Here is a 27943-nt window from a genome sequence, read left to right as displayed (position 1 = left end):
CGAAATCAAGAGAGGGCGGGCTGTATGACAGGAACAGCCAATCGGATGGAGGTATTTTGGTTGAGCGATGGGACAGCAGAAATATTCCTGGCTGATGGTATAATGTATCTCGGTGGTTGGAGAGTTGCAGCGCGATTAATTGGCGTTTAACACGCTCAACCAATTTGGGCGGAGAGGTTGTTTGACCGCATTTTATGTTTTTGACAACGAAAGAGGATTAAGCTTGAAGGCGCTTTCCATTTTCAAAGCCGATACAGTCGCTGTCACTGTTTAGTAGATGCCATCCCGGGTAGATCGGTAGCGACCTTCACTTTCCACTCAAGAGCTGGATAAACAAAAGAGAGATTGCGTTTTCACATCCACATTTCTGACTGACATTTCCGAACAGGATGGGAGTTTTGCTGCGGGGGTGCCTGCTGCTATCCATTTTAACTTTCGCCGCCAGTGTGGATTTCCAGCTGGGACCTAAAGCGGCGAGAGAGTCGAATTTTGTGCGGCTCTCCAACACACCGGGGAGAGCATCGAGGATCACAAAGAGGTCTACACGGCTGGCTCCGGCTGCAACCGAACACAAGCTAACGAAGAGGAGTGCGGTGGCTGGCGAGTCCTGCACGGCTCTCAGAGCATTCGAAGCCAAGTTAAAGAGCAACACCCATAAGGTGAGCGACCTGGTTGACTTGAGACGGCGGACAGTGACAGATGCTACGCAGGTGTTAACCAACCTGACGCAGACACGCGGATCAAACTAGGAACAGGCAATTCAAACGTTATTCTTCTCTGCTAAATACTAAATAAATGGATGGTTAATTGTGACATCCTGAAAAATAAGAAGCTAAATACATTGCAATGAAGTGTGGCGTGTGTGCCAAAAACAAACACACATCAATATTCAGATTTAAATCGAACAATAATATTATTGATAGCAGCTTATATGCCATTTTTACAGCATGTTCACATAAAATCCAGATATAAAATCCTAAGGAAAATGAATCACCGGGGTGGTGGTTTGCTCAGGGTGTCAACAACAGTGGCATCACATTACCCGGTGTCCCAGGTGAGCTTTATTCAGGTGGTGGAGAGGGATGATAGCGTCATTACTTCTTGTGGATAAAGAGGCAGTGTTAACCCACCAGCTCTCACAGAATTGGTTTGCAGACCGGCATGAGGATCTGTGTCTATAGCCTCATATCATGTTAGAAGAATAACTTTCCTCCTTGAATCACAAGATGGTTTAACATGTAATAACACAAAACTAAATGCTTGATTCAAAATAAAAACAAGTTTGTTTGAATCAATGTGAGAAGTTAAAGTTAAAGTAGAGCTGCAACTTCATCTTAAAATGAGAGCGTGGCTGTTTAAAACCACCCAAACCTGAATATCGACACCAAGCAAAATGAAGCTCCTGCTAAAGCCTGGGGACGGGATCATATTTGTAATGATGGAATGAGTCATTTTTATGTAGGACTTGGAAATGACAAGGAATTGCATTTCGTCCACAACACTTGGACAGAATAAGAGTAGATGAGCTTGGCTGTCGCTGACAATGATTCACGACTGCTGGCTTGTCTGCTGCGACACAATCTGGTTAACCAGTACCAGAGCACACTTCCTCCATGAGTCAGACCTTTGCTGGACTGCAATTTCTTATTTCAGTGGTTGATTTGTTCAGGTGAAATTCAGAGTTCAGACTGAGAGCAGGCGCAGAAGAGCATGTGACTTGTGGTGTGCCTCTCATTCGGTAATGAAGTAAACATCTACACCATCTACAGGAAACACAACATGCTTCTAAGATATAATGTGTGATACCTGTTTATGGAGCTATTTATAAGTCGTACTAGGATGTGGTATTGTTAATGCAATTGTCTATCCATATCTAGTTTTTCGAGATCCTCTGGTCACTGCATGACACACAAAAACAACTCTGGGAGAAGAGATCTGCGCTGAGCCAGCTCTGTGAAGAGATGGAAGTTCCCTATCTTAACTGAGACCGTCTTGTTCTGTGGTTACTTTTCATGACCTCATTTACATGAAACTTCATGTGATGCAACCTGCAGCAGTTGCTGCAAAACATCCCCCAAGGAACGTACCGAAATTGCTCAAGAAGTTCAACTTCGTCCAGAGTTGTTTACTCTCTTAATTGTGTTTGTTATAAGTGTCCTGAGATTGAAGCGTCATACTTGTCTTACATCCCAATATTTCATTGTTTCAGCACACCTTCAATGACCTGAGTGGCTCTGTGTCACTGGCCTGGGTGGGAGATGGCACTGGGGTAAGTTTCCACTCCATTTAACACCTTCACACCCAAAGCATTCATTTGTTCTATAATTTAATGTCTTGTTGAAATAAACACACACTCTTTTGAGCACAGCGACATTGATTTCCACTACATCTACCTTAAACGGTCACATCTGATGTTTACAAATAGCCCACACCTCAACTCCTTTCATGTGTTGGCAGGTTATTTTGGCGTTGACAACTTATCAGGTCCCGTTCTTCATGCTAAAGCTAGGACAGTCTAAACTGTACCGGAGGTAGGTCGGTCTGCTCGCACATCTCCCTGTGTTCATTTGTTTTTATTTGAATCTAATTTGTCTGCACCTCTTGTCTGCCAGTGAGAACTATGGAAAGACATTTGAGGACGTCACCGAGATGATCAATAACACCTTCATCAGATCAGAGTTTGGCATCGCCATCGGTCCAGATAATTCCGGCAAAGTAATCATAAACAAAGTGCCGCCTGGAGTATCTGAGCAACAAAAGTTAGACCTGTTTGTGTTTGTTTTTGCAGGCGATTCTCACAGGTGAAGTGTCGGAAGTCTTTGGGCCGCCCAAATCTCGGATATTTGTGTCCAGTGACTTTGGGAAAACTTTCACGCCCAAAGATCTGCCCTTCATTCCCCTCACACAGATCTCATACAACCCAGAAAACGCCAATGTGCTGATGGTCCTCAGCAACAATGTGAGTGACCAACGCAGAGGTGTCTCTTCTTTCCTCTCATAATATGTGTGATCAAAATGTCTTCAAAATCAGCCATAGAATATAAACAGCTTCAGGTTATGGTCAGTTATTACCTACTCGTGTGACCTACTTTCATCCATCTTCTCTTGGTTAATCATTTTTAGGTCACTGCAGATTGCACGTTTATTAACAGAGGGTATTGTAAATATTTGCGGAAGTGCAAAGTTAAGGTTTTCTTTCCTTTTCCAGAATGACTTGTGGATTTCAGAGGATTTTGGCGATAAGTGGAGGAAAATACACGACACTGTTTGTTTAGTGAAATGGTAAGGACGCAACATGTGAGCTCCTGAGGAGAAAGAAAACATTTGACTTTCGATAATCTTGTATTAAATTGTATTAAATTTGTAAGCAGTAGGGGCATGTATTTATGATAATATTTGGTCTCAAGATGTGCCACACCTTTGCTCTGAACTAAGCTGACTTTTTTTTTAGCAGCAGCTGTTATTCTGGATTCACTTCCTTGTATTTATCAGGTCATAACCAACCACCCACAAGTTTTTATCTCTGGTTTTGTGGTAGAATTTGTGTCCTGACAACAAACCTCACTGTTGAAAAAGTCGAAAACAAAGTCTTTACATTGAGAGATTTTTGAAGCTTTTTATTTAACTTAAGTAAACCTTGAACCAGGAAGTAGACTTGTTATTGGTTTGATGTTATTTGATCTCACTTATTTATGTGGAAACAGAACTGCTCTCTCTCAACAAACTTGTTTTGTTTTTTTTATTTTAGGGGACGGAAAGGCACAATTTTCTTTTCCACCAACCCCAATGGATCCTGCAGTGAGTACCTATTATACTTATTATATTTAAGCCAATACAAACCCTGAATTATGATCTCTTTTGCAGAGGACCAGGGCGTTCTTGTGCTCATGAGGGCAACCAATCATGGAAAAGTGATCAAGACAGTCGCCAGTAAAATCTACTCCTTTGGAATGGGTGGTCGCTTCCTCTTTGCTTCAGTGATGACAGGCAAGGTCAGTTCAGAGTTGGTGAAGAAACGGCATCACTTGAACCTTGGGCAAGTTTAAGAAATAGGAAGTTGCATGGTTGCACACAAGAAACTGTCTGAAGTGATGGAGACTAGTGCATGGACATGACAGAGAGAAGAGAAAGCTGCCTTGTTATTGAATGCAAATCCTCCTAATGAAATGAGGTTTTCGTGGATTGGATGTTTGTGAACAATATTTAAAGGCCACCACTTGTATAGTTTAGTTCAGGGGTTCTTAACTTGTTTGATCTTGGGGCCCATCTTTCCCAGAACAAATGGGCCCCGGGGCCCATTCAATAGAACTGACACATCACTCTTGATTTCATACTGTTGTTCATCACTTTCTGTATCATTTTTTCTTTACAAGAACTTCTCCATAGTTGGTAACTATCACAGATTTGCAGCTGTAAAGTCAATTCAGTGACGCACTACTACCACCATATGTGTCTAACGTATTAAAACTGAGCGTCTCACGGCCCAATGGTGTAAAACAAAAAACCTTTAGCGGCCGTCTAGGAGGTGCTCGCAGCCCAACTCAGGGCCCCGGCCCTATGGTTAAGAATCACTGGTATAGTCAATCACCTCTCATTCGCCTCACAGCTTCTGCCCTTGTATTGCTCATTTGTACCCAGCTGTGAGTAGAAATTGTGTTATTAACATTCAGACTTGAACATGCCTGACCGTCCGCAGGGGACGCTGAGGAGCATCCATGTGTCCGTGGACTCAGGAGAGACTTGGAACATGGCCCAGTTGCCTCCCGTTGGGCACGAGCAGTTTTACTCCATCTTGGCAGCCAGCGATGAAATGGTCTTCATGCATGTCGATGAGCCAGGAGGTCGGTGGATAAAATAAGCTTTTCACATTTTCTCAAACTGCAATCATGCAAATGAGTGAATAAATTGCAAGAGGCAGGTCGAGTCTTCACAATACGTTCGCATTTCCCTGAAGGCATGGCAGGTTTATTTATACAACCCTTTCATGAAGACAAAGTATCTGCAATTCAAAGGGATTTTAATGTCAGCTACATCGCCCACATTTCTTCAGCTCCAGAGTTCGTCTCCACAAACATCCTTTTTTGTAAAGTGGACATAAGTTGCAGCTTGTGATCAGTATTTCAAAAATTATAGACAAGTAGGTGACTTTTGTTTTTTTTTGTTTGTTTGACAGATACAGGTTATGGCACCATTTATGTATCGGATGACAGAGGAATCGTTTACTCCAAGTCTCTTGAGCGCCACCTTTACTCGGTCGCCGGAGGTGACACTGACTTCACCAACGTCACATCTCTGCGGGGAGTTTTCATCACCAGCATTTTGGATGAAGGTAGCTGTCAAAGACATCCAGAGATACACACTAATGTAACACCTTTCCATGACGTGACACGGGAGGCAGTTTGAGAAGTGAATTTTTAATGAGCTATCTTGTGTCAAACTGGCCGACACTTGAGCCGACTAGCTGCATCATCTACCAGTTTGAGCTTTTCACTCTTAACATGTAGATATAAGACGATATATATATATATATATATATATATATATATATATATATGATTTTCTCAGTTCAGTAACAAGGTTTATTACGTTACAGCAATGAATGTTCAGACGGTGATCTCGTATGATAGAGGTGGAGAGTGGACTCCACCCCAAAAACCAGCAGACAGCAAGTGTGACGTGACAGTCAAAGACCCAAACAAGGTAAGGAGAACACATTAGTTCCAATGTTTTTTTCCTACAACAATATCTCCCGTCTGTTACGACAATGTTCTGTTTGCATCTCTGTGGTTGGATTTTAGTTTTTTAATATAATGGAAAGCAATTTAATCCGAAGTGAAAGTTTGTATTCGGGATTGAAACAGATTTATTGCTGAAAAAAAAGAGCTGGCTGTTCATCATTATGGTTATTATTGTTGAAAGTTGGCCGGTTCTCTCATGCTGAACGTGATGCTTGTGTTCACAGTGCTCCCTTCACATCCACGCTGCTTACAGCAGGCTGAATGTTCCCATGCTGCCGCTCTCAGAACCCAACGGTGTCGGAATCATCCTGGCGCACGGTGAACGTCTTGTCTTTGCTTTCCTGACAAGAATAATTTGTAGATCAAACTGGTTTCACTTAAACTGCGGCGCCCTCAGGGAGTATTGGCGACACCATCTCAGTGATGACTCCGGACGTGTACGTGTCTGACGACGGCGGGTACACCTGGCTACAAGCTCTTGTTGGACCCCATCACTATGCTATTCTGGACTCTGGTGGTCTGCTGGTCGCTGTGGAACAGAACAACAACCAGCCAGTTGACAAAGTCAAGTATGGCCACATGAAATATTTCACTGCTGATTCAGCCTTACGATTCAGAGCTGATGTTTGTCTCTTCTCTTTAGGTTTTCCACGGATGAAGGCCAGTGCTGGTCCACCTACACCTTTACATCAGAAGCCATCTACTTCACGGGGCTCGCATCAGAACCAGGAGCTCGCTCCATGAACGTCAGCATTTGGGGCTACCGGGACTCTTTGATCAGCCAGAATTGGGTTTCTGTCACCATCGACTTCAGAGATCTCCTAACCAGAGACTGTAAGGAAACTGGTGTGTTCAGGAGCGCCCTCTGTGGTGACCTTATGAAATATGTTTGATTTCTTCAGGTGTGGATTCCGATTATGTGCCGTGGTTGGCTCACTCTGATGACATCAGCGATCCCAACGACGGTTGCATGCTGGGGTATAAAGAGAAGTTTCTGCGACTCAGGAAGGATTCCGTCTGCTGGAACGGACGGGATTACATGATCAACACCCAGCCGACACCCTGCCCCTGCACTCTGGACGACTTCCTCTGGTGAGACAGGAATATTCTTACTTCTACTCTACGATTTCAATAGAACACAGTATGCTTAAATCAGTGGTTAATTCAGTATTGTTTTCCTGCACTAAATATTCTGGTCTCTGGATGCTGTTTGCAGTGACTTTGGATATTACCGGAAAGAGAACAGCTCGATCTGCGAGGAGCAGCCTGACCTGCAAGGCACAATTCTCGAGTTTTGCCTGCACGGCAAGGAAGAGCAGCTGGTGACAAGCGGGTAAGCTGGTGCTAACGAAACATGACACTCTTAAATCTGTTCACTGGCTCCACTGACAGTTGATGCTAAGAAGACTTTCAACAACGCACTATTGAAACTATCAATCACTCAAATCTGATCCACACCTTTTGCTGCCATGCAAGATACGTTTGTGCTATGTCATTTTATCATTTGGCCTGCTTCGTTCCGCTGCAGTTCTCTCACGCCAGTTGTGGCTAAAGTCATTTTGCCATGGCAATGTGTCAACACTGGGAATATTAATCAGGCCAGCAACAGAGAAAGTTTGTCTCAACCTATTATTGCTTCTTGTGATTCTATGGGCGATGACTTATTGTACACGATATACCGCCAAACACAATCTCCACTATGACAATTCTGCATCTCACCATAAATTCGATAAACACGTTCAGAGTATTAGTGAAATCTTCAATAAGGCAATGGATAACAACCATTTTAGGGGAGAGAATTGTGAAAATGTTTGTCATCAAACAAGACAAAGGACTGACAGTTTGTTTAATGATCTAGAGAATAGAATATGACTAAATGATCATCTGTTCACATTATATTTTTTCAATAGCATCTTGGAAATGTGTCCAGACTGGTCCATAGTTCAAGTGTTAAGAGACATGAGATACAACAGACAGACGGCTCAATTTAACCCCTTAATAAAGCTGGCAGCCTGTCAGACACGAGTGGCTTCTACCAGAGATGTGAAACAGTGAATTTCTCATCTCTACACTTGGTTAACTATGATATTTAAACATAAACAAATAATGATGTTGGAGACAAACTCCATTAACAAGTTTCATCATAAAACAGTTTCTAGAGAGACTGTATTGTCCAACACATGGAGTAGAATGAAGATGTATTTATCGTAATCATTATTGTTAACGCCAAACATTTATTGTGATAACTTTTCTTGTCCATATCACCCATCCCTAATATGGACACTTCCTGGGAGGGAAAGGTATTCACCAGTGTGCCCTTGCTCCACAGCTACAGGAAGATCCCTGGAGACAAATGTGAAGGTGGGAAAATGCCAGAGCGGAAAGTGATAGATCTGAGTGAGAGATGTGTGAGCGACATGTCGGAACCAGATTTGGTGGTGTGTATATAAACTCATCTTTTCCTAAGCCTGATGTGTGTATTTTCGTCAATATGGTGCGCTTCTTCCTGCAGTCCGACCATCACAAGTCAGTGGCCATAGTGACGACAGTCATCATCATCCTCCTGCTGAGTGTCGCCGGAGGATTCATCTTCATCAAGAAATACGTCTGTGGTGGCAGGTACGGCTTTCATCCCTTCATTACCTTGAATTAACTCAAACTCTCCTGATGACCACAAAGTCTGCTTTTCTTGTCAAAAATAATGACCTCTCTGCAGATTCCTGGTGCACAGGTACTCTGTGCTGCAGCAGCAGCATGTTGAGGACAATGCGGCTGATGGGATGGACGACCCTCTAGACACGGACCACACTCACAACGGCAAAATAGAGTTCCACGATGACTCTGACGAGGTAAACACTCCCACACAAAAACACCAGGAAGCAGCGTGATCACATGAACCGTCCTGAAGCTGATGCTGGCTTCCTTTGTGCTCCTCCCCTGCAGGACATGCTGGAATAACCTGAAATACTCCTGCACGGCGGACTTTCCTTTGTGGCAGGTTCTGTCACCCTCGCAGCTCCAGCTATTTCGTCTTTCACCTGCTGAACCTTCTCCTGAGCGGCAGACCGGGAGTGTGCGTGTCACCGGTGTGTCACTCTGCTGTGAAGTTTTGAATGTATGAGGGTGTCCCGGTGACACCGTTCGGAAGAAGCCTGTTCGTGTTTTTATTATTTCAGTGGTTGATTTTATTTATTCAGTCATTTAAACTGCTGACAGCTTGGTGGGATATGAAGGTGTATAAATCCAGCTCCATGGCTTTACGGGTCCTGCCTCACTCCTCTGATGAAAGCTGAGTGCTCTTTTCCCATCACGCTCTTGTACATAACCTGTCATTGCTGTTTTTAATCTGGTTTCTTCCTGCTGGCTGTGAAAGGGTTGCTGGATGAGTTCCTTACAAATGTTCCTATTTTTATGAAGTATTTTCCCATGGAAGCAAACTTTTCCATCTGAGAATTGATTCACTTTTAACAAGTCAGATCAGAGAAATAGTTTCTACCAGCAATAACGGTAACTTGCATGGCGACACACGAATCTGTACAGTAGGGTTCAGATTGTTTTCAGCGTGACGTCTATTTCCAACCAACATTTTGTTTGATTCTGCAGTCGTAGCTGCCTAAAAGCACAATAACTTTTGTATCCTGTGAGTTTTCATCGTCCACGTGACCTCATGGTTTCCTGCAATACGTGTGGTTTTGTCTGGTTTCACTGAATGACATTCATATTTAAATAGCAATAACACACTGGAGAAAATGAAGAAATCAAAAAGCTGTGGCAGTTATTTGTTGTGAAGGAATATTTTTGAGTTTCAGCTGTAGTTTGTTAAAAACGGTACCAGGTCTGTTTTGTTTTTCATGATACTACTGAGATGAAGCAGGGTTTAAAAAGTGCCTGGTGTGAGGATTTTAATGTGACCAGCATCAATTTTTACCTCTTGTTTTACGGCTATTGCAACCGCGAAGTTTGTCAGTGGAAACCCAATTTGCACTTCCCCAAAAATGAATTGATATGTTCCACAAGACCCCCCCCATTCAATCGCATGTCAGCTCTTCTCTCGCACGTGAAGATTCTGGTATACAAAGGATCATTTGAAGCACAGTCACCTGTTTCAAACACTGGATCACTTAATGAATCATTGCAATGATTTTGTAAATATTCAAGTTGGCATCTTTATATCTGCTACATATTTCTCATCTGTATATTTTAGGCGTTTTCCTTTGGGTTTGCTAATAAATGAATGTTCCTTTACACTTTGTTGCTTTTTTTTGTTCATATAATTTACATTTTTTGGCCTGTTGCCTTGTTTATTTTAAAACACACTTTCACAACGGACAGAAAGTCAGTCTCGGGAGGAGCTTTATCTGGACCACCTTCAAGTGGCAGTGACTCTCGTGCTTCAAGTGATGAAAACAAGAAGGACAAGCTCAGAAAACTAATCATAATTTAAGGAAAATGTTTTGCTGGCGTAACGTCCATCCAGTGCCTTAAAAGGGAGGAATTTTAACGTGCATCAGCTTTGGAGTCCGAGAATTCCGCTTGGCCTTTCCTGTTTAAGCAAGTTCCCGAGCATCAGAATTGTATTCTTTCAACAGTTTCCATTCACATCTACATGCTGAAAAGATAGCAATCTTTATTAATAGGCATTTTTTCTGATATTTTGTTTGAGCAGCCCCTATTTAACAAACAGGTACATATCAGATTCTGAATAAGAAGTTGCCTTGGGCATCGAAAAAGTCATTCCCCACTTGAAGCATGGGAGGAGCAGGCATCTCCCGGTCCACCAACTCCTCTAGTTCCTGCTCAGACAGCACCAGCCCATCCCAGTCCTCCTCAGACTCAGTGCTGCCCTCTGCTAGCAGTTCTTCTGCACCATCTACTGTTAAGGAGGCTGATGTGATTTCTGCTGATGCGAGTTCTGAAGTTACATGGTTCACCTGCACCGGAACTGGAGCGGAACTCTGACCAGTGACCATTAAGTGCCGGTCAGACACTGGGACTAGATCAGAGGTCCTGTGTCCCACGGTTAAGGCGGCTGCTGATGGAGCTGCAGGCAACTTCAGTCTACATGGGACAGCCCCAGTAAGAACAGACTGACCGTATCTCTGCATCACTTTGGTGTCCTGTTTGGCTTTTCTCTCCGGCGGTGGAATGAACTTGCTCCGGAGGACTCTGAGGATAGCATCAGTGCTGACGGAGAATCCTTCTGCCAGACGCTCCACTGTCCATTCCTCCGGATGTTCTTGTTTCAAATACCTGCAGGAGGAAAACAAGCAGCAGATATAAGTGCAAAATCAATGGTGGGACACGAAATACTGATGATCTTACCTGATCTGTTCAATAGATTGCCATGTCAGTTTCCTGTCTGGAGGACCGGGTGGTGTCATCTTCCTCTTCAGAATGTTAAACTTCAGTCTCTTGCTCTTTCGTTTCTCTTCGCTGAGAACAGTCAGATGTTGGATACTCGCAGTGTTTTATGCCAGAAAAACAATTGGACTTACAGAAACAAGGCCTGGAGCTTGTCTTCCACGTCCTCAAAGTCAGGCTCTTCAAAGGAATCCCCGTTGTCGAGTGTTGTGATTCCAGAAGGGGGTCTGTTCCTCTCTAGGAAGTCCTGGTTGTTCCTTCTGCTCATGTACCGACAGCTGACAGCGGAGACCCGAGGAGTCACCGTCCGAGCGGCGAGTCGTCCGGGGAGTAATGAGAGCAGACGGAGTGGACGAGCCATGCCTTAGAACGAATGTATTAGATAGGCACATGTATGTACATTAGCCCATGAATAAACTCGTACCATAAACAGGACACGCGTATGCCGTCACTTTGTGGTGTTGTCAGTACCACTGCCTCTAGTGGCGAGGCTGTATAACTACAGCTACGTAAACGAACGTGCTTTTTCAATATGTGGTTAATGGCTTCCATGGTGATTTAAAGACATGCAAATAAAGCTTTCTGATACGCATGGCGCGAGATTCGACCTTGGGTCGAAGCGAATCTGAATGCGGGGTGCTCAAAATGCGGGTAAAGGCCGCCATCTATTGGCCGTATGAAGGCGCTGTACTTGAAAGGGGGAGGGTGATGCGTCACAGACATGCGCACTGCGCACGTCCTCCCCGCCTGTTGTTTCATTTGCGCCATTTTGTCCGCTCACTTAGGTGATTGGGCTTCAGCGCGCTGTTCTGGAGCCAATCAGAGGGGAACCGGACAGCAACTCCACGGTAAGCCGGACCCGATTGAGTGCGTCGGTAGTTGTCAGCACGGATTGGTTTGTCATGGACCAACCAAATTACTAACGCTGTTAAATGCACAAACTCGAACGTCGGCCCGGTTTGGACCGTGGTGTGTCGGCTGGCTCCCGCCGCCGAGCGTCTTTGTCCCGAGTGCCAAGAAACATGAGCTCCGGGCTCGACTGGTCCCTGCTAGCGTTAGCTCGACGGTTTGCTTGAAACGGGCTCGTCAGACAAAAGAAAAACCTCCGTTTGCAACACGAAATCACAAACTATAATATCGTTAGGTTCGTCAAAATAAACCCAAGTCTACTATCACACTCACCAGTGAATATATTTGTCGTTTACAAACGTTGAACCCCGTCGAAGAAACGCTGCCTTGTGGTCGAGATACCCGACGACCCGCTTTTCAATAGAACCTCCTGTGCATGTATGTTACGTATATTATTCTCAGCACTTGCCTACCTTCCCTCAGAATCCGAATAGCCTTTATTGTCATTGTAGCAGATGATACAACGAAATTGAGTGGCATCTCCCTTGTGCAACAGCATAATAATAAAAACTAAGTGGTAATCAAGTGCAGCGCAGTGTAAACAAAAGATGCTGATATGTACAGGTATTAAAAGTTAAAGTTAAGGAGGTAGATATTGTTGTTATTGCTCAGTAACAGGTGGCCAGCGGTGAAAAGTGCAGAGTGAATGTCAGTGCAAATTCAGATTTGAGATTATTGCAACAATAGCTCTTGGATAGAAACTGTCCCTGAATCTGTTTGTTCTTGTGCAGAGTGACCTCTAGCGCCTGCCAGGGGGCAGCAGGTCAAACAGGTGATGGCCGGGGTGAGATGTGTCTCTGATAATGTTCTTAGCTCTACTGAGGCAGCGGGAGTTGTAGAAGTCCAGAAGAGAGGGCAGCCAATGATCTTCTCCGCTGTCCTTACTATCCTCTGCAGCGTATTCTTCTATGCCTCAGTACAGCTGTAGTACCACACCTTGATGGCGTTTGTCAGTAGACTCTCTATGCTGGAGCGGTAGAAGGTCACCAGCAGCTGTCACCCCTGCTCTCAGAACCTGTCTGTTCTCATCACAATACCTTTTTACAGGTCCAGTTTTGTTGGCACGGACAAGCATCAAGTCACTATGGAGCAGTACACCACTGCCACCACCACCACTGGAGAGCAGATAGTAGTGCAGACGGCTAATGGGCAGATCCAACAGCAGGTGAGAATTGACTCATACAGTCATTGCCGATTTTTAATCTCGCAGGACCATCTCCAGTTGGCACATTCAAGCTTGCAGTAAATGGATAGGTTCCCAAAATGAAGGTTGGGAGGATCCCTTACGTTTTACTCAATAATTAGAGTATACTATCCTGCAGACTCAGGGCACAGTGACGGCTGTGCAGCTGCAGACAGAGGCGCCAGTGGTGACGGCCTCAGGCCAGCAAGTGCAGACACTCCAGGTAGTGGTGTCATCGCCGCCCTGTGTCACAGTGTCACGGTCTGCATGATACAGCTGAGGCTGTGGTTCACACGCCATTTCTGTGCTGTTCAAATTCATCCTTTCATCTCAGCATGCCCTGCATGGTCCCCAGCACAGCATTTGCATCATCTATGGCAAGTCAGCTGGAATGCCAAAAGTCATGACGCTGAATATTTGTCATTTGCAGCTTGACAAGGTTCTGTTTCTTTGATGGTTAATGCAAGGGAACAAATGACAACGGCAGCAGGGTTTGGTATCATGATGACTCTGATGCTGAACTCATCTCACTACTTTTTATCTTTCACCTGTAGTTTTAGAGGGAAATTTCAATTTCGATTGCCTCCAACTTTCCTCTTTTTTAAGTGCTTCAAACAACGTTTGGATTTTATGGAAAAAGAAAAAAATCTCTGAATCTGAAAGTTTGCAATGAACAAATAACTTCTGATATGTTTTGACAATGGTTGATGCACAGTGTAACTAAGATGTCTTTGTGTACCGAAACTAAGGTGGGCCACAATTTATCTTCCCATTGTTTCAGCCATTTTAGTTGTCCTCCATCGTGATCTGTTGCTTGCTGCTGCTATTACATAAGGTGCTTCCTATATTTGTTCGACTCATAGCAGTAGTATGGTCCATGGTCAGTGTCTGTCATACAACAACGTTTTGGTTGGTGCCACACTTGACATGGTGCAGTAACAATCCACCGTCTCTCTGCAGGTCCAGGGTCAGCCGCTGATGGTTCAAGTCAGTGGAGGACAACTCATCACATCTTCAGGACAACCCATCATGGTGCAGGCCATGTCAGGAGGTCAAGGTCAAACCATCATGCAGGTTCCTGTGTCGGGATCTCAAGGACTTCAGCAGGTCAGTCAGTTTCACAGCAAACACAAAGATTGTGTAATCTAGTAACTGCATACTTGGCTGTGAGAAAAAAAGTGTGTTCAGTGATGTTAATGTAACATTTAACAGATTTGATATGGTTCGTCCCGTGTTTTTCTTTGATCCTCTTTGTTGTATCCAGGCGTGCTAAACTTGTATGGGATGTTTTGTTTCTTGTGTAGATCCAGCTGGTGCAGCCCGGTCAGATCCAGTTGCAGGGGGGTCAGACTCTTCAGCTCCAGGGCCAGCAGGGTCAGCCCCAGCAAATCATCATCCAACAGCCACAGACCGCCATCACAGCGGGACAGAACCAGGTGTCTGACCCAACCCCTGCGTTTTATGACCCTCACCACGTCATATTTGTTGCTAATGCATCCTGTCTGTCCACTGCAGGGGCAGCAGATCAGTGTCCAGGGGCAGCAGGTGGCTCAGACAGCTGATGGGCAGACCATTGTTTATCAGCCTGTTAATGCAGATGGAACTGTGCTCCAACAAGGTGGTTACATTTCCCTTGTTTTTCCTGCTCGGCTGTGCAAGCTTCCTGTCATATTGATGGTGATCTGTACTCGCAGGAATGATCACAATTCCTGCCGCCAGCTTGGCAGGAGCTCAGATTGTCCAGGCTGGAGGTGCCAACACAAATACAACGAATAGCGGCCAAGGCACTGTGACCGTAACCCTGCCAGTCTCTGGGAACATGGTCAATGCAGGTGGAATGGTCATGGTAAGACCTTGTTCAGAGGTACCCGGCATTATTCTTTTCTTTTGTTTACGGTGTACTGTCACACAGTGGTGTGGTGGAAGTCAGAGCACCAAATCCTCCCATTTATGCTTTGTGCTATTTGGACTGGATCTGTAGCTCTGAAAGTTGCTTTCTATTTTTATTTGAAACCTGAGTGTTAACTTGGACAGATTATTAAACACGTTTGAACCGCAGTTGTCCTTGCCTTAAGTTAGATTCATGACTAAATTTGATAGGTTCTCTGCGTCTTTTCTTGGTGACCTCATCTTGTCCTCCTGAATGAAATACCTTTTGTGTGTGTGATTGTTTCTGAATGCTCAGCCTGTCACTAGCTAAGGCTATATACTAGAGCAGCGGCTTATTTAAAAAAAAATCTGTTTGTGCCATTGTCTTCTTCTTGCTGTCAGATGGTGCCTGGAACTGGCGGAGTTCCCACAATGCAGCGTATCCCACTGCCTGGTGCCGAGATGCTGGAGGAGGAGCCACTTTACGTCAATGCCAAACAGTACCATCGTATATTGAAGCGAAGGCAAGCCAGAGCCAAACTGGAGGCGGAGGGCAAGATTCCCAAAGAAAGAAGGGTAACTCGGATAAAAAAATATATATTTTGTATCATTTGTTTTCATTTTGGTTTGTGATAGTTTGAGGATCTCCGTGTTATATAACATCGCGCTGTTCCTCACTCAGAAATATCTTCATGAGTCTCGCCACCGTCACGCAATGCAGCGCAAACGTGGGGATGGTGGACGATTCTTTTCACCGAAGGAAAAGGAGGAAATGGCTCTGGCCTTAGCCCAGGTATAGATGGACTTGCACGTTTGGGCTGATCTGTGGGTGTCATTTACCGATCATTTTTGCTTTGCTACACAGCAGCAGCAGCAGGAAGCAGCTGACGATACAGTGGCGCAGATGATCCGAGTGTCGTAGCAGTATCAGCATGACCCTCGGCTGTATCTATGAACTCTGCATCAGGCATTGGTCCACCATCATAAGTACCTGTCTGGGTTCCTCATGGCTCATTTACAATTTCGTCAACTCCACTTCATTGTCTTGTGTTATGTTATCCAAAGGGGACAATGCAGCAGATCTGCCTCTGGACTCACATGGGCCTTTTTATTGGAGGATCTTCCTGGTTTTTGTATTTTGCCATGCTTTTTTTTTTTTTTTTACTACCTGAGCAGCAATTAACTTCATATGAAATGAAACAGTGAGGAAGGTCATAGTGCTGCTTTTTTTCAAAAGACAAACAGCAAAATCAATTGTACTTTTTAATGTTGTGTTTGCTTTTTGCCATGAACAGTTTTGGGGGGGATGTGGTAGCTATAACTACAACAGACCCATAAAATGTGTTTGACATTATTGTATAGAAATGTTTGTCTTCCTCAGTGTGATGTCTTTTTGAATACATTTTGTACAGTATCTTGGTTAGGATTAATCTGTTGCTTTTCGTCCACCTGTAAATCTGAAGTTTCACATATGAACTTTCATAGTAGAACTACAGACATGGCAACATGACTGGGATTAAACAGTAACTTGTGATTTGAGCTTGTTTTTCCTCTTGTTAACTGTCAACCCAATTATCTTCATGAAAAATACTGTCAAATAAGTGATCTAAATGTTTTCCACATGACATTCAACGTGTGTAAATGTAAACATGTCAGCTGCTTTCTTGTATAAAGTTGACTGCTTTGACATTGAAATTTAGGAGTGGCAAAGCAAGTTTTTCACTTGTTCATAAAAAGCAATCTGGTTGTGATCTCCTGATCCTCATGGTGATACTGTATGATCAGTGTGGTCAGTTCTGCGGGGAATCTGTTTGAAATTTTAAACATTGAAATGAGATTAATACACAAAGACGTTATGAATTGTCTCCATTTCGATGGTGACGTGATAACACCGGATGTTTACCTTTTTTTTTCCAAGCGGCCTGGTCGGATTAGTGAATTCAGCCAACCAAGCGCGTAATATCGTTGACGCATACCGTAGTGTGACCAATCCCAGCGAAGTGGGCGGGACTTTTCAGAGAGCATTTTCAGGGTCAGGCACTGGCGCAACCATGGTAACGCAGTAAAAGTCGACCACAGTTGTCATGACCGCAAGTAGACTGAAATGATGGAGTTATGCTGAGAAGTTGAGTTCGAGTTCGAGGCGTAACGTCTGCCCACTCTCGGCCCACCCACTTGCTCAGGTGACCCGCTTTACTCACCGCCCCCTCCGCGCTGAGATGCTGCTGCTGCTGCCTGTGGATGACAGCAAGAACAAGTGTGAGAGGGCTCTCCTCCGGATAAATGACCTTTAAATATCTAAAAGCCTAAACATATCGTGCTGCCGCGAGGTGCAGAGATTAAGCCCAGGCGCTTTTAAATCTAAACAGGTTTAACAGCAAGCTAGTTCCGCCGTCGCCGGACCCTGGATGCGATGACGGACCCGGTCGCGGACACCAAGACGGAGGTGAAACAAGCCACCAAATATGTCAAAGAAACGGAAAACGTGGCGGAGAAGTACTCGGCGCTGACGGTCAGCAAGAACAGCAGCGATGTGAACATGAATGTCGGGGAGATGACCTCTGCGGCGTTCACCGCAGTCCCCACGCTCAAGTCCGTCAAGAAGGTGAGATCCCGCCATCAGTGAGCAGCAGAGAGGTGGCGTGCGGCCCCGTGTGAGCGGGATGGTGCCGCAGTGGTGGACCGTCGGACCGTCTGCGGCAGCTTTATTCGGGTGTCTGTCTGCCTGAAGAGAGCAGGAGTGGGTCAAAATTCTTCACGAATGTTGACCTCAGTAGTCGTCAATTATGGGTCCCATCCACAGAGACAGTGCACTAAGGGTCGATGCTTGGTTCGCTGACTGTACTCAATAGTTGTCCAATGTTTTCTCTTTCTCAGCCTGCTCCCCTTCTCTCTCAGTGATTCAATTGGCAACCTGCTTTCTGCGGTGATCATCATTTCCCACCTCACACATTGAGGTTATACAAAACTGCTTGTTTTAAGGTGTTACAACAGAACTAATTTACCTATGTATATTGAGTTTCTGTTTGTCTGGATGACAGTCTGAAGTGATCATTCAGGTTGTCGTGGCTTGTGCATTCACACCGCCTGTGAATGTATGGTTGATAACACACATACAAGTTGGGGATGATACTGAAGTAGTCAAGGATTTGGATGCACAAAAAGTTTGTGTTGTCAAAGGATGTTCACCCTTATGTGGCTAAATCGGGTGATAACCAAGTCTTAAAAGGTGGATCAACATGGATATTTCCCAGCCACAGGACACTCAGACTTGTTATTACTTCTGCCCCCCTGTGTGTGGAGGGCAATAACGTGTGGACTGTGAGCAGCCTCGGGGAGTCGGACTGGAGCATATTGGATTGTTGGAATGTGAAGAGGATTTATGAAAACAAACAAGTGTGTTATGCATGGACGTCAGGGTCCAGTGTCCAGCAGAGTCTCACTTTTCCTCTCAGGCTGAGAAGAGACGATGATGATAAAAATATGCGTGTGTTTGTGTGTCACGAAATCATGTGGTTACACAATGAGAGTGGCGTGTTTAACCATGCATCATCACTTCACATTGCTCGGTATCTTTGAATTATTTATTCTCCGATTGAGCCAATGCCTTTTTGTTTCTCTTTCTTCACCCTTCACCAGATCGTTGAAGGCATTTTGCCTCCCAGCTTTAAACGGAACTGTGGAAACACACGGATTATCTGTGCTCTTTTTGAAAACGTAATTCAGATGCAAATTCATAAATTGTCTTTGCTGCTATCTAGTGGTTGGACTTTGGTACTGCATTTAAAAGACAGGAGCTTTTACTCGCTTGCATAAATACACAAAATGAACTACTGTTGTGCTTGATTCATAATGAAATTATGCAATATATTTCACGAACATGATAAGACTTAATATTGTGGGATGTTATTACATTTAAATTATGATTTATATTTTTAACAGTCCATGTTTTTAACACTGGTCATATTGAACTGCAAAGAAATCTATCTATATATCCATCTATCTATATATAAGACGAAGAAATCTTGCTTCAGCAACTGGAGTACAAGGAGTACTCCGGAACCTGAAACTTGTTTTTACTGGACAGTCAAAGTCGCCATAAGATGAGAAATGTAACACAAGCTTACTGACTCGCTTGCACTGTTTCTCCAACTTGAAGGTGATTTCATGTCTGGAATTCCTTACTTTTGTTGACGCTATAATCTCTCTCATTTTACTGATGTGCAAGAATAATATATACATTGTGCTCATGTCCATTCTTGGTAGTGGTTTCTGAGAAAGGTCACATAGTTCTGGAAAGATTAACACTATGTTTTCCTCACAACACAACATAATCCTGCATGTATGTGGTTAATCTAAAACGGCGCCTTGGTGGCAAGAGCCGTGGCGATCGAGCGTCGCCATACAGGGGGAGTTAACTGTAATTCTGCTTCAGGAAGTTATTGAGTTCAGATTGCCGCCGTGCTCTCTATTAGAGCGCGTGCTTTGGTTGTGTTTTGGTAAGAAGCTCCTTATGTCAGTTGTTGATCTGCAGACTGAACAGAGATTAGGTCTGTGACATGCTGACCTGCTATCTAAGAAAGGAAGATATTTTGGGCCTCACAATAAGACACTTTAAGATGGAGCCGGTTAGTTTCTTTCAATCCGATTTGAAATGAGGAAAGTCTAAACTGAAGAGTGGCCGCACAAGGCTCCAGAGCACCTTTGACTTCAGCAGCAGGTTGTTAGGAGCAAGAGAGGGGCACTGTTGAAGCGTCCTTTCTCTCACGCAGGCTGCAGGTCGGTGTGTTAGAACTCTGGATAATAGGTGGGAACCTCCCCCAGGCTTGGCCGGGGAGTGGACAGGGATAATAGCAGCATCTGAGACAACTATTACTATCAAACAGAGGACAGTGGACTGGGAGCACTGGAGAGGAGACATGGCGCACACACACGCACGAGAGAGGGTGAGTTCCGGCTCATCCACAAATGCCTCCCATAGAGCCATTTTTCCCTGAATATGTCAACATAATTACAGTTCTTGTTTTATTATCATGATCTCCGTATTTGTCTTAATTTAAATTGTTAAAATGTTGATGTTCAATTCCAGGTTTTTAATGTTACAAAACTATAATTTTGGATTTTGACCCGAGTCAGACTAGAAATATTTGTCTGAATCATTTAATTATAAATAGAAATTTTCATTGCTTTCCACAGCCTTTGAATGCCTTTAGTTTGATCACTCAACTGTTGATTTAATCCAAATATTTAGTAGTTTGCAAACATCATTCCAGTAATATACATTTTTTGTTAGCCAATTCTCTAGTCCAATCTTTTTAAAAAATAAATTCTTAGTTGAACAGCATAAACTTTAGTGTAACTTTCACACCTACATAGACTGATCAGATCACTCTTTCACTTATCACTGTGCTTTTCCAAAGAATCCTCAATATTTCTGGCTGCCTTTGCCCCAGAACCCCCCAGAGATGCAAACCTGAGGAAGGCAAACAGACCTGCAGAGACCTTCTCTGCACATTTCAGCTCTCAAGCTTCTAAGGTTTCACAGTAGAATGCTGAGGATGTGATGCCCAGTGGAAAATGAAATTGTGAGAAAATAATTGTTACTTTTGGGTTCATGAGTGTCTGATAAAAAGACGAGTGGGATAATGGTATTTACAGACTTTTATTTTAGATGAGCGAGTGGCTCGTCTTTTTATTACAAGAAAAAAAAGTTTGTTTTGAAAACATACTTGGCTTCAAAACAGTGACATTTCGCATTTTTATATAACAGAGCAGATGAGTTTAGAACTTGAACAGTTTGTGATCAAGCTGTTACAGAGACAAGAACTACTTTCTTTTAACACACTGAGTCTTGAGCCTTTTTAACCGATTAAAGTATGAATTATAATCTCATATGCGATACATCCCTTTAATGTGCTAAAAAGTGACTGAAGATAGTCAACCCGTTTGCATGTCTGAAGCCAACAGTTCGGCCTGATGTTTGGTGTTCACACTTCTTCCTGGAATTATAGGCTGTGTGTTTTGTCAACTGCTGTGGCTGGTGCCTTAGTTTGTACTCCAAATACACGGTAAAGGATGTCTTTAATATGGTTGACTATATATAGTGGATTGCAAGGAGAGGGGAGCAGAGTCACGTTGTTGTTAACTCCATATTTTGCAGCCCTATTACTTGAGGTCCATGACAGTTCATTACATAGTAATTATAATGGTGTTTTACTTTGCCTTCATGGCGTGTCCTAAGCTGAGCCAGTTCAGCATTGTTGCATGAGAATTAACTGTCTGTGCCTTCCAGGTCAGGTTGTTCTCAAATTTACCCACAAGCATTGTGGCTGTGGGCTGTGTCAAAGTGGACCTTTTAATGAGTCCTCCAATTCCTTGCCGACCTCATTAGCTTGAAGGCCGGGAGGTCAAATGTCATGATTAATGTCGTCTGCCTACAGTGCTTCTTCTGGGTTTTATTTTCAAATTTGAGACAGTTTAAAGGTCATTTGTGTCACGTTTGTGGCATAAAAGGGCCGGACCCAAATGCACTCAGTTACTGACCATAGAAGACTCAGACAAGACTTTAGTCGACAAGCACGTTTAATACAAAAAACACAAATAACCAAAGGCAAAAGTGGGGCGAGAAGACGATACCCCAAGAGGGGGGGAAAGAAATCCGAAAGAGAAAACAGGCGAGAATCTAACACAGCTGCAAAATGAGAAACTCACTCTGAGAACAACTACACAAGGCCCAAAGAACAAAAAGAGCTCTGTGGTGGAACAAACACTACAGACAGAAAATGTGAGGAAACAAACTCTCAGCAGGGAAAACAATCCTGCATAGGTACATGACAAAAAAAGCGCAACCGAAGAACAGATACATCTAAATATAAATCAAAGGAGAGAAACAAGAACGCAGCCGTACCAAGGCAGGGCGCAATAACCAACAGGTGCTGCAGTCTGGAACCAGGAAGCAAATGAGGTGGACGGCTGATTGCAGAATTGGTTCCAGCGGATGGGGCGACAGGAACTGGGGGACCAAAAGTCAACAAAATAAAAGCACACCAAAAATGACTATAATAGTTTGGTGTCATTCTGAGCGAACAAGCTGATTTATATAGAAATGAAGAGGCTGCTTCATGAGCCAATTCCTGTGTTGTCTGCTTATACATTGAAGACTGTTTCCCTAAAAGAAGATCCTCAGTTGAATTACTTTCATGTGATTTTTCAATTTCCAACATCAGATCACGTCTCACATATTTCCTTTCTCACAGGCTTGAGATTCCTGTAAACCTAACCCTGTGTTCTCCAACCTACTATTGTGTTTCTGTAGATTCAGTTTGCCAACACGGAGGATAAGCAGGAATTCAGCAAATACCCGACGAAGGCAGGCCGACGCTCCCTGTCCCGCTCCATCTCTCAGTCGTCCACAGACAGCTACAGCTCAGGTATGTGAAGTTTAATGCACCCAGATATTCCAGCTATTCATCTCTGCTTTGTTTCATAACTCATTAACTTCATGATCCTTTTTTGTCCCCCCAGCGGCGTCTTACACCGACAGCTCTGACGATGAAACTTCCCCTCGAGACAAAGCTCAGGTCAACAGCCAAGGCAGCACCGACTTCTGCGTCAAAAACATCAAGCAGGCAGAATTTGGCCGCCGTGAAATTGAAATCGCAGAGCAAGGTATGTTTAAGGTGACCTCGTCGATTCATATGAAACTTGAGTTGATGATTCAACTATTTATTTTCACTTTAAGTGTAGGAGGTGGTTGTAATGTTATGACTTCAAACTATCCTATTCCCTCCGATTCAACTTGGCTAAGTGAGCTTCCCCTCCCCAACTGTTTCCGTTCGCAGACATGTCGGCTCTGATCTCACTGAGGAAAAGAGCTCAGGGAGAGAAACCTCTGGCCGGAGCGAAGATTGTCGGCTGCACTCACATCACCGCTCAGACTGCAGTATGTTCTTCTTGTGTCTCTGCTTCACAGCTACTTCCTCACTTGTCTGCCGTCTTCTCCTGCCAGGTTCTGATCGAGACCCTGGTGGCTCTGGGAGCTCAGTGCCGCTGGACCGCGTGCAACATCTACTCCACGCAGAATGAAGTGGCTGCTGCTCTGGCGGAGACGGGTCATTTAATATTTAATACTTGCCGTGTTTTGTTAAATCGTGATGTGATTGTGAATTGCATCGGTGTCATCTGGTTTGAGTGGCTGCTCCTCTTCTCCTACACGTCTTGAATAATGCCCACTGCTTCCTTCCTTGCTTTGTGTGGTTGTAGGAGTGCCTGTGTTTGCGTGGAAACGCGAGTCGGAGGATGACTTCTGGTGGTGTATTGATCGCTGTGTCAGCACTGAGAGTTGGCAGGCAAACATGGTGAGGGTCGGGACACCGGTGCCGTCTTAACTTTGTCTTCGTAATCTTGCTTTCTCTTTCATTCAGATCTTGGACGATGGTGGAGATTTGACCCACTGGGTCTACAAGAAGTACCCCAGCGTGTTCAAGAAGGTCCGGGGTATTGTGGAGGAGAGCGTCACCGGAGTTCACCGGTAACACCCCAGATTTCAGTCGCAAGTCTGCAGCATCTTTTCATGAGTTCACACAGTTCAATTTCCAAAGAGGTCACTTGTTATGCTCAAACATCAAATATGAATGTCAGTGCAGGGTTTCCTCTAGGGTTTTCTGTGTGTGCCCTGCTTTTTAAAACCACCATTGTGATGCTTCGTGTGAATTCAACTTCTTTCTATCTCATGTCATCATATGAGATAGAAAAAAAATTCCCACAGGGGCCCCACGAGTCCAGGCATAGGGCCCCACGTGGTCCCCAGAACATACCTTACCCAGATCTGTTCTCTGAAATCCACAAGACTGAGCCGATTTCCTGTGACTGCAGCTCAGCAACCTCCCCGGTTTATGTTGTTGGACTGAGTCACCAGTGATGTAATGCACACTTTTATAACATGACTCAACTGAAAGGTCAATAGCTGTGTTCAGTGTGCAGGGACCTGACGGGTGCTAGCGACTGGCTGCTGCCGAGCCTTTCAGAGTCTCTCTGTGGGATCAATGAAACGCATGTGTGTCTCACTGCTTCCCTGTGTGCTGATACTGCCATGCGTGTCTCAGGTTGTACCAGCTGTCTAAAGCTGGGAAGCTCTGCGTGCCCGCCATGAACGTCAACGACTCCGTCACCAAGCAGAAGTTTGACAACCTCTACTGCTGCAGGGAATCCATCCTGGATGGGTGAGGGGTTGAGGGGTGACTAACACTGAAACTCGGGGCAGAAATGAATCCCAACTCCTGATGATGGCTTGTTTTCCAGCCTGAAGAGAACGACGGATCTGATGTTTGGAGGGAAACAAGTAGTCGTATGCGGCTATGGCGAGGTGAAGGTTCAAATGTCCATGGTCCTCTGATGTCATGAGGTGGCTGCATCTAAAGGCTCCTGTGGCTGGTCTGTAGGTGGGCAAAGGCTGCTGCACGGCTCTGAAGGCTCTGGGTGCGATCGTGTGCATCACTGAAATTGACCCCATATGTGCCCTGCAGGCCTGGTGAGTGACCACATCACCACTGTTACATCAGTCCCGCTGCTGCTTATGTAAGATGGCGCTCATCACCACTGTCGGTTTTCTTTCTCCTCCTTATCAAACTCATGTCGTAAAGCATGGATGGATTCCGAGTGGTCAAGCTGAGCGAGGTCATCCGGCAGATGGACGTGGTCATAACCTGCACCGGTACTGACAGCCACTGCCTTTGTACTTGTGAAATGTCCTTTTCAAAAACATAGGAAACATTACATGTCAACAGTTCTACAGGTCATGTAAGAGGAAACGTAATATTACCAGAGAATTATTTATTTGAAAACTTTCACTGATGTCTTGATAAGTGCGGTCGGAGTGCAACTGAGTTTTTTATTTATTTTTGTTAAATAATATTTAAACTTTTATGAGTTCATTTTTATTTATTTATTTATATATATTTTGTATTTTATTTTATGTATATGCTACAATTGTTTTGAAAGATGATGGCATATAAATTGGTGACAAATAAACAGATTTGCGATATCTTTTTAGAGTCATATATTTGTATTTTTTAAATATATATATATATATATATATATATATATATATATATATATATATATATATATATATATATATATATATATATATATATATATATATATATATATATATATATTTATTACATCCCCTCGTGGCACTGCTCATGTAGAGCCAAATGTATTTATGGTTGGTTACTGTGATGTTCTCCTCAAGATGTATTTGAAGATGATTTTATGGTTGTTTTGTAAAGATTATTTTTAGGTTTCTTTTGGTGTAATCTTGTTTCTACATCTATATTTCACAGACTACTATGTGCTGATGAAGTTTTTACTTTCAATGACGCTGAATCTGACTTGTTTCTTGAAGCTGCTCTTGTTGTTTAAAGGCAACAAGAACGTTGTGACCCGAGAGCAGCTGGACCGGATGAAGAACGGCTGTGTGGTCTGCAACATGGGACACTCCAACACCGAGATCGACGTGGTAGAGTATCTTACGCCGTTTTCCCTCCGGTCAGTTTGGTGAGTGTTGTCTTCCTCAGGCCAGTCTCCGCAGCCCTGAACTTACCTGGGAGAGGGTGCGCTCTCAAGTGGACCACATCATCTGGCCCGATGGGAAGAGAGTCGTCCTTCTGGCTGAGGTGCAGTTGTCTCATGTGATGAGTGAAACCTAAATGTATTGACCACTCATGTTTAGGGGCGTCTGCTGAACCTGAGCTGCTCCACGGTCCCCACATTTGTGTTGTCCATCACTGCGACCACTCAGGTTGGTACTGCTCGATCGTATCCACTCTTGTCATCTCCATTCTTTACTGAGCGATGTGCGCTGCTTTCCATGGAGGTGATCGGTTGAACATTGTCTGTATTCAGGCGCTCGCCCTCATCGAGCTCTTCAACGCTCCGGAGGGAAGATACAAGCAGGACGTGTACCTCCTGCCCAAAAAGATGGGTGAGTTGTGTGACGCAGTTGTTGGTCTGTCACAGTCGTTGCACCTTCCAACTGCACCTTTGTGGAGAAAGTTGGGAAAAGAAAAAGAAATCAAAGGATTGTTATTGCTTAGTCATTACTGCCAGTATAGTTTTCATGAACTGTGTCAAACGCTGATTCCTTGTAAAACTAGTTAAACATTCAAATAAGTTTTTTTATACAAAGAACTGGGGTCACATTTTCCAGTTTTACGCAACGTGACTCATGAGCACCTCCTGCTGACAGAATATGAAATGTGCAGCTCAAAATCTGGTTTCATGAATGGGTCTCACAAGTCACCTGCGACCTGACGCCTCTGGTCTCCCACCCAGACGAGTACGTGGCCAGCTTGCATCTCCCCAACTTTGACGCTCATCTGACGGAGCTGACGGAGGAGCAGGCCAAGTACATGGGCCTCAACAAGAACGGCCCCTTCAAGCCCAACTACTACAGGTCAGGCCTGTCATGTCACCCCGCCGCGTCTCAACCAGTAACGTGTTTGCCGTTTTTGCAGGTATTAATGAGTGAGCCTCCGAGCGTGGCCCTGGACTCGCCGCCGCCGGGACTCACAGAGATTTTATTTTGGGATTCAAACGGAATAATTATTTTAGCTAGTAACTTATTAACCGCACTTCAGCCATAGTATTGAATATGAATAACCGGATCATCCTGGGTGAAGGCGCAGGCTTGCATGCTTACCTGTATATTTTAGTTGCATGAGTCGCTGAGTCAGTCTAGTTCACTTTTGTTTACGCATGGTGCCAAACTACCGCTGTACGAGTGGAACACCAGGTGAAGGTGTTTTGACAGCTGAAGTCACCAGGTTTAACATGAACCTGACAGTTCATATTCACTCAATATTAAAAGCTGCTAGATGTGCTAGCTACTTAATTTACAATGAAGAGTTTTATTTAAAACTTGACTGTTGAGGGTCCCTCTGGCCAAGCCTGTACATGTATGATGCAACCCTGTGAAGGAAGTGTAGTCCGACCAGTTTGTGCCGACTGTCTGAATACTGGAATAATTCACTCCACTGATGGTTTTAGTCTTTCAGCTTGACACGGTTGTTTCACACAGAGGGTAACTTCTGCTGCTGATCTACTGTGGGTGAACAACAGTTTTTTTTTATCTTTGTTGAGTGTGAAATTCACTTCTTAGCCCTCATTTTAGGTTGCAGCTGACTCACAGAATTTACCGCCTGGAACACTTTTTTCAAATCTCAATGCGACAATAACAGCAGCTTTAGCATTGAGGAGAATTGTTACAGGACTGGCATCCATGTCTGAACATCTTTTGACAGTTAAATGTTTATTTCTCCCAGTTGTCTACCCCAGAAAACTGTATAGTAGAGAGGCTGCCTGTGAAAGTTAATATACACATCTGTTCAGCAGCAGAAAAGAACAACGGCGTCAAATTGTGAACTTGTTGATGGACGGAACGAGCGTTTGACAGCAGGTGCTGATCTCAGTTGACTTTTAGAACCTTTCTGCCATGCTGTTAATGTGCCTTTATTATTTCTATTCATCCATTCATGCACTGATTCTGTTGAAATCAACATTCCTACCTGTTAATTTATGCTCTTTATGTGCTTCTTCAGTGTGTTTCTAGAAGACACGAGACTTGTTTGCCATCTGATCTGTCTTAATGGATCACCAAGGTCACACGACTCGAGTGTACGCTATGTATAAGAAGACAGTAACTCAGCAATAAACAATAAAGTTGTTTTAACCGGACTCAATGGGAAATGATGAAAAGAAAGTTTGTTTTTGCTTAAGAGAGAGTGAATGTCCATCAGTCAATGGAACATTAACGGTGGTCAAAGCGGGTAGAACTGTCCGGAACCATGGCTACCTTCCAGCCCGATCCAGATCAGTCCAG

At 44.1% G+C, this 27943-nt stretch overlaps 4 protein-coding genes across 13 annotated transcripts; 3 read left to right on the top strand and 1 right to left on the bottom strand.

Moving 5' to 3' along the window:
- The first annotated feature begins 77 nt into the window (after positions 1–77).
- On the top strand, positions 78–9988 carry sort1b (sortilin 1b). Its single transcript, XM_053848795.1, has 20 exons — positions 78–659; positions 2210–2269; positions 2458–2531; positions 2613–2715; positions 2789–2959; positions 3209–3282; positions 3749–3798; positions 3865–3992; positions 4697–4841; positions 5174–5329; positions 5594–5700; positions 5963–6056; positions 6136–6307; positions 6382–6572; positions 6641–6830; positions 6955–7071; positions 8068–8176; positions 8251–8357; positions 8455–8587; positions 8682–9988. Exons 1-20 carry the CDS (start codon positions 390–392, stop codon positions 8694–8696), a joined length of 2466 nt encoding a protein of 821 aa, XP_053704770.1. The 5' UTR covers positions 78–389; the 3' UTR covers positions 8697–9988.
- On the bottom strand, positions 4420–12447 carry ngrn (neugrin, neurite outgrowth associated). 3 transcript variants are annotated; one of them, XM_053848804.1, is made up of 4 exons: positions 12282–12447; positions 11234–11462; positions 11061–11171; positions 4420–10988 (listed from the first exon to the last, which is right to left on the bottom strand). In XM_053848804.1, exons 2-4 carry the CDS (start codon positions 11458–11460, stop codon positions 10430–10432), a joined length of 897 nt encoding a protein of 298 aa, XP_053704779.1. In that variant the 5' UTR covers positions 11461–11462; positions 12282–12447; the 3' UTR covers positions 4420–10429. The 3 variants fall into 3 exon arrangements, with proteins under 3 accessions (XP_053704779.1, XP_053704780.1, XP_053704778.1); XM_053848805.1 differs by lacking the exon at positions 12282–12447 and adding an exon at positions 11524–11583; XM_053848803.1 differs by lacking the exon at positions 12282–12447 and having other exon boundaries at positions 11234–11657.
- On the top strand, positions 11835–16594 carry nfyal (nuclear transcription factor Y, alpha, like). 7 transcript variants are annotated; one of them, XM_053848800.1, is made up of 10 exons: positions 11835–11947; positions 13056–13173; positions 13331–13414; positions 14152–14298; positions 14496–14627; positions 14707–14809; positions 14886–15037; positions 15463–15636; positions 15743–15853; positions 15926–16594. In XM_053848800.1, the coding sequence occupies exons 2-10, from the start codon at positions 13093–13095 to the stop codon at positions 15980–15982; spliced, it is 1041 nt and encodes a 346-aa protein (XP_053704775.1). In that variant the 5' UTR covers positions 11835–11947; positions 13056–13092; the 3' UTR covers positions 15983–16594. The 7 variants fall into 7 exon arrangements, with proteins under 7 accessions (XP_053704775.1, XP_053704773.1, XP_053704774.1 ...); XM_053848798.1 differs by having other exon boundaries at positions 14886–15055; XM_053848799.1 differs by having other exon boundaries at positions 13331–13417.
- Positions 16595–17111: 517 nt separating this feature from the next.
- ahcyl1 (adenosylhomocysteinase-like 1) lies at positions 17112–27940 on the top strand. 2 transcript variants are annotated; one of them, XM_053850187.1, is made up of 17 exons: positions 17112–17665; positions 22376–22490; positions 22585–22728; positions 22902–23002; positions 23069–23171; positions 23323–23417; positions 23484–23590; positions 24165–24281; positions 24361–24424; positions 24501–24589; positions 24702–24772; positions 25488–25582; positions 25641–25739; positions 25796–25864; positions 25969–26047; positions 26398–26518; positions 26580–27940. In XM_053850187.1, exons 1-17 carry the CDS (start codon positions 17474–17476, stop codon positions 26584–26586), a joined length of 1668 nt encoding a protein of 555 aa, XP_053706162.1. In that variant the 5' UTR covers positions 17112–17473; the 3' UTR covers positions 26587–27940. The 2 variants fall into 2 exon arrangements, with proteins under 2 accessions (XP_053706162.1, XP_053706163.1); XM_053850188.1 differs by lacking the exon at positions 17112–17665 and adding an exon at positions 19824–20006.
- Positions 27941–27943: the final 3 nt, after the last annotated feature.

This window comes from Synchiropus splendidus, chromosome 18 (assembly GCF_027744825.2).
Source record: "Synchiropus splendidus isolate RoL2022-P1 chromosome 18, RoL_Sspl_1.0, whole genome shotgun sequence".
NCBI classification, from domain to species: domain Eukaryota; kingdom Metazoa; phylum Chordata; class Actinopteri; order Syngnathiformes; family Callionymidae; genus Synchiropus; species Synchiropus splendidus.
The sequence above is the reverse complement of the archived record's forward strand: the minus strand, read 5'-3'. Positions and strand labels throughout refer to the sequence as shown.

Coding starts and splice junctions, on each gene's coding strand:
- sort1b (XM_053848795.1), top strand. CDS start 390: ATGGGAGTTTTGCTGCGGGGGTGCCTGCTGCTATCCATTTTAACTTTC. Junction 2,532..2,612: donor CAGTCTAAACTGTACCGGAG/GTAGGTCGGTCT, acceptor CTTGTCTGCCAG/TGAGAACTATGGAAAGACAT. Junction 3,799..3,864: donor CAACCCCAATGGATCCTGCA/GTGAGTACCTAT, acceptor TCTCTTTTGCAG/AGGACCAGGGCGTTCTTGTG.
- ngrn (XM_053848804.1), bottom strand. CDS start 11,460: ATGGCTCGTCCACTCCGTCTGCTCTCATTACTCCCCGGACGACTCGCC. Junction 11,172..11,233: donor AAGCTCCAGGCCTTGTTTCT/GTAAGTCCAATT, acceptor GACTGTTCTCAG/CGAAGAGAAACGAAAGAGCA. Junction 10,989..11,060: donor CAATCTATTGAACAGATCAG/GTAAGATCATCA, acceptor TTCCTCCTGCAG/GTATTTGAAACAAGAACATC.
- nfyal (XM_053848796.1), top strand. CDS start 13,093: ATGGAGCAGTACACCACTGCCACCACCACCACTGGAGAGCAGATAGTA. Junction 13,174..13,330: donor ATGGGCAGATCCAACAGCAG/GTGAGAATTGAC, acceptor ACTATCCTGCAG/ACTCAGGGCACAGTGACGGC. Junction 14,810..14,885: donor TGGAACTGTGCTCCAACAAG/GTGGTTACATTT, acceptor CTGTACTCGCAG/GAATGATCACAATTCCTGCC.
- ahcyl1 (XM_053850187.1), top strand. CDS start 17,474: ATGACGGACCCGGTCGCGGACACCAAGACGGAGGTGAAACAAGCCACC. Junction 22,729..22,901: donor AATTGAAATCGCAGAGCAAG/GTATGTTTAAGG, acceptor TTCCGTTCGCAG/ACATGTCGGCTCTGATCTCA. Junction 25,740..25,795: donor GAGTCGTCCTTCTGGCTGAG/GTGCAGTTGTCT, acceptor ACTCATGTTTAG/GGGCGTCTGCTGAACCTGAG.